The sequence below is a fragment of the Perkinsus marinus genome (assembly GCF_000006405.1).
Source record: "Perkinsus marinus ATCC 50983 genomic scaffold scf_1104296962770, whole genome shotgun sequence".
NCBI lineage: Eukaryota > Perkinsozoa > Perkinsida > Perkinsidae > Perkinsus > Perkinsus marinus.
The window spans coordinates 211,974-216,880 of record NW_003205331.1 but is presented as its reverse complement, the minus strand read 5'-3'; the positions used below and the strand labels follow the sequence as shown (position 1 = coordinate 216,880).

Below are 4,907 nucleotides of genomic sequence, written 5' to 3'. Positions count from 1 at the left end.
CCTCCAGCACTGTAGGGTCAATGCCAGTAGCATCCAACAGCGCCGAGGAGTCCACGTTCAATCTCGCCGCTGCTGCACTCAAGGCCGGTATCTCCACTCTAGCAGGAGGCAACACAATATCCTCTGCCTCTTCCTCCTCCTCAGCCGCTTCCACTGTCGTTTCCTCCTCTCCCTCATCTACCGCCTCTCCCGTGTCACCACCCGTCGGGACAACCGTGTCACCATCCTCCTCCTCCTCCTCTTGTTGGTGTACACCTTCTTCCACCACAGGTGCTGGGGCAACAGCCACCTCCTCCTCAGCCATATGCTCCACCGCCTCCGCTACCCCCAACACCGTTTCCTCAATATTAGCTCGCGCCGGTGGCAACACTCCAGACTGCCTCCACCTCTCGCCCACTCGAGCCGCTACGACACTCCCTAACGGCTGCTGTTGGACACTTGTGCCAGTATGTGAGCGCGCTATCAGTGGGTGCTCCCCAGGCGCCTGGACATCCAGAGACCACATAGGTTCAATCCCGTCAAACGACATCCTTCTACTCCTCCTCCTCATTCCTTCACTATTATTATGACTCATCTCCCTCACAGCCGAATCAAAGATACTGAATATTCGCCTGGAGTGCCCTCCGCCGCCGCCGCCCGGTGCTGCTGCCGCCGCTGTCATCCATCGACCCTCGCCCGGCCTACCACTCCCTCGCCGCATCAGCTCATGCAAACCCCACGGCCCCGTCGGGTCACGGCTCTGCATCACCCTATCCTCCTCTTCATCCTCATCACTACCCCCTATATGGAAAAAGGAATCTGAACAGCCACAGTTACTGCTGGCAGACACCCATCTAACTTTCAGAGATAGCCCTCCCCCCCAGGGTTCGATAACAATGAGAAATATTACGTTCCTAGCCATGTCGAAAATTCAAAATGAGTTCCCCCTGGGGACATTCCTCCACTACCCCATACCTCACCTTCACCATCGTCCCCCATCATCATGCCAGCAAGAGCGTCCTCAAAGTCCATATCCTACAAAGCAAGCAATGACCCGTCCTTCCACAACGTTGGAGGAATATATGTTCGCTCTCCTCATCCGAGTTGAGCAGTTTCCTCACAAAAACTAATTCGGCTACAAGTGTACAAAAACCAACAAGAATTTCCCAAAATTTTCATATTGTCCCCAACACATATAACTGAATACTTCCATATTCCAACCCACCTCCATCTCTCCCATGCCCACATCCCGCAGTTCGCCGTCAACACCAACATCTCCCATAAACTCCGCCGCCTCGAAAAGCGGCTCCTCCTCTTCTTCCTCCTCCTCATCGTCATCAGCACTAGGCTGTTCTGATGCCTCCATCATAGCGTCACCACCCGAGCTCTCCTCCTCACCTACACCACAGACCCATCCAGCTTTGAGAAATAAAGTTCCCCAGGGAGAATGTTCCTAATGTGATGATCACATTCACATGGTAAACTGATTGAAGAATGTGTTCCTAGCCATACGTGGAAATGAGTTCCCCCCAGGAACATTATAAATTGCTGGATGATTCTCCGACCTACACACCCCTCCCACCGACCACGCCTCAGGCGTATGCCTCAGAGCTTCATAAAAATGAAAGCACCTATACTTCTAGACTCTAATTACACTTTTGCAGTAGCAGGTTATTCAATGAGGTATATGAAGGAAGACTCCAAGGTGTCCAGTTACAAACTCCCACCTTGCACTGTAGCTGGGGCCACCGTCAGTGGGGCCACCTCCATGGCGTCGTCAACACTAGACCTATCAGCCTCCTCCTCATCCAGTATGCTATCAGCCAGCCCCACGCCAGGACCCTCGTCCCCATCGTCCATCTCCTCCAATATCTCCACATGGATCTGCTGCTCCTGCTCCCCCACTGCTGGTGATGCTGCTGCGGCCGCCGGCATGCCCTCTACCGCCTCCTCCATATTTTCGTGGCGCGGTGACAAATTTCCAGATGAATCACCAACCGAATCGGCCCGAGCAATCCCTTCCTGCTCCCCCTTCGGTACAACATTCCCGCCATCGGGGAACTCCGGACACCTCGTCAACGGTACTAGAGGCTCCAACATACTCTAACAAAAATGCACAATCTACAGCGGAGCGAAGCAGCAGCAGCTATTATCAACACTACTACCTCCGCGACAAAAGGGCTATAGGGCTGATCAAGCTGTAGGACCCCAAGCGCCTCCCCCAACCAGCCCTTCACCTCTTGGACTCTCTCAAGCTGATACGCTTGGACCTCGTCAGCGCCCGGCAGCTGAACTCGACCGTCCAAGACGAAATGCTCTATACCATCCTCTCCTCTGCACTTCGTCAACTGCATACTATATCTATGTACATAAAAATTACCACCAAAAAGGCGGAGCGAAGCAAAAAATATTACATGAGATATGCTCGAGCCATCAGCCTCGCAGCCTCAACAGCTCCCTCACTGGCAGTCGTCTTCTCCTCCTCCTCCTCCTTACCCTCAGTCGCCTTCAACGATTGGTGCCTCCGAGGTATCATCACATCCACCTTAGGTATGCCCTTTTCCCCATCACCACCAAATGCCTCCGATAAACTCTGAGGGAGCCACTTGCCCTACCCTCCCCAACAGTAGCATCATCAGCCTACCTTCCAAAGGACATCCGAAATCTGCCTCACCACCGCTTCGCTCCGCTCAGAATTCAGCACGGCCACAAACAGCCACTCCTGAGCCATAGCGCCCGCCCACAGACTCGCTTGGTTGAGTGCCGTATGGTCTCCCACTACTGCAGAAAGTGCATACAAGCCATCACCTACAACAACAACAACAATCACCATACCACGCCAATTCCAACATCACCTATGAACTCCAGCAAGCAACTGCCCGTCTCTGCTGCCATCCACGAGAAACAGTCGGTCGGCGACGACACCAATGGTGTTGATCCCTCAGCTAGGAACCTCTCAGGGATGACCGGCTCGAAATCGAGGCGGGGTAGAGCGTGCTTCACATCAAGAGTTTGGCACAGTTTCTGAACAAGTGCGACAATAAGGAGTATTCATAATTTCCCCTAATCTATAAACGTTCGGTGTTTTTCACACACCTTAAAACGGTCACCTCTCGCCAATTGTCGCGCGCCACGAAATGATCCTACTACATTGATGAGGAAGAGCAGCTGCTCAGCTCCATTGGCCACCTTAGCCTCCCCCGATGCAGCATAAGCAGCCTCTTCATTACTCTGATAATGAGCAGCACTCGTACTCATCGCCGGGCCAATACCACGCCCCATCATACACACACCTGATAACACCGTCACGCGCCACAAAATTACCCCACAACCTACGAAGGGCCACTAGCAGCGTTGACACAGTCTTTGCCAAGTTATGTGGAATTGCCATTTCCGGCGGTTCCGTCGAGTTCGACTCTGTCACCGGATGGTCCCCCTGACAATAACAGATATACGCCAAGATGAACAGACCCCCCATACGCTGGTCCTTCGCTCAGCCCTCACCAATCCATTCGCCTCTTCAACTACCTCATCTCGTAGAGCGATCCACCCCTCGTCTAAACAACAACCAACCCCGGTTCGATCCCCGCACCCCGCATTTTTCCTACCAGAATCACAATACTTGGTGTACTTCGCCAAAGTCCGCTTTATAATGTCACCAACATCGCGACCAATACAAACCGGACCCAGCTTCTCAGCTAGAGCCTCCACAATGTCCCTCCCCTTCACCCATGGTCTCCCATCACTCGCCCGAACATGATCATTATGAGTAGCCAAATACCGCAACACGATAGGCTTAGCCTCCGCCTGACCACCACCACAACAATAACAGCATATCTTTCAAATCTTCGCTGTGCGCAACCTCACCATAACTATATAATCATCATCCCGACAAATATTCAACATCACCGTTTTAAGATGTGCGAGCATGCCAGGGTAACTAAAGGAAAAAATTACCCCCACAAAAACGTTACTCTATGAAGTCGACTATAAACCATCAAACTTCCTCTTGATACGCGTTCCCTATTCGCGGAGGTTCGAACCCCAGGCTCGGAAATTTTCTAGCAATTAATTTTTCCATCACTCCTCACCTTGAAATTTGTGGTAACGTCAGCAGCATCCACAGCCCGCCAGTACTAAGGACCTCCACAGCACACTGGTAGTATCTAGTGGTCTCCGACAGGCACATGAGAAGAGCCTGGCTCTGCATAGGGTCCATCAGAGGGGTCCTCTCCATCACTCTAACCAAAGCCTTAGTCAACGATAGCATCGTGTCCCGACCATTGGGCATGCCAAGTAGACAACCTAATAGAAAAAAGAAATTCATGCAATTTTCTGAGAATTATCAACATAGGAGTTTCACGACGTGAAGTGGCGTAAAACTCGTCTTACAATAGTCGTGAAATATGTTTGTCATATCGCTAGAGTGAAACTCCATCGTCAAAATTTCATTTTCCCGAGCCCGACAGGATGCAAATCAGGCATGCCGCCCTAATATCCAAAAATACCTCCAAAAATTGTGAAAACTTTAATTTTCTCAACAAAAAATTTCATCCCCTCATTTCATCGATTTCCAAAAAATGTGTTCTTTTCCGCTCCTTCCTTGGCGGTTATCATTTCGAGAATAACGTCTCGGAGCTTTGCCCCGGTCGAAGTTGCTCAAGATATTTCCCCTATAATAGAAGCGATACCAGAATTAATAATTACAGCCCTACGAGTTGCATAAAAGTTCAGCACTAAAATCAGGAGGCCCAACCAGGCGAATCCTTCTACCAAATAGCAGCTAGTCATAGTCACATCCCTCCGTTATTACTCAGCCATTTATGCACACATACTATGACCGTCGAGAGCCACCTCGGAGGCATCTTAGCTCGATCACGATTAGCCACAGACATATTCCCCAACTCCTCCGCTACAGAGCTTGATGA

The 4,907-nt window shown here is 51.1% G+C and overlaps 1 protein-coding gene across 1 annotated transcript in view; it reads right to left on the bottom strand.

Annotated features, from left to right (window-relative positions):
* Pmar_PMAR000564 (ubiquitin-protein ligase, putative) overlaps nt 1–4,907 on the bottom strand; it is a gene marked incomplete at both ends in the record, with an annotated part of 11,716 nt that overhangs the window by 6,062 nt on the left and 747 nt on the right. The window contains 15 exons of the mRNA XM_002771465.1: nt 223–484; nt 749–798; nt 960–1,014; nt 1,205–1,377; nt 1,707–2,082; nt 2,145–2,340; nt 2,394–2,572; nt 2,624–2,787; nt 2,835–3,003; nt 3,130–3,272; nt 3,316–3,415; nt 3,484–3,536; nt 3,588–3,786; nt 3,847–3,919; nt 4,071–4,284. Of these exons, the coding sequence (XP_002771511.1) occupies nt 223–484; nt 749–798; nt 960–1,014; nt 1,205–1,377; nt 1,707–2,082; nt 2,145–2,340; nt 2,394–2,572; nt 2,624–2,787; nt 2,835–3,003; nt 3,130–3,272; nt 3,316–3,415; nt 3,484–3,536; nt 3,588–3,786; nt 3,847–3,919; nt 4,071–4,284 (2,406 nt within the window). The remainder of the gene's footprint in view (nt 1–222; nt 485–748; nt 799–959; nt 1,015–1,204; nt 1,378–1,706; nt 2,083–2,144; nt 2,341–2,393; nt 2,573–2,623; nt 2,788–2,834; nt 3,004–3,129; nt 3,273–3,315; nt 3,416–3,483; nt 3,537–3,587; nt 3,787–3,846; nt 3,920–4,070; nt 4,285–4,907) is intronic.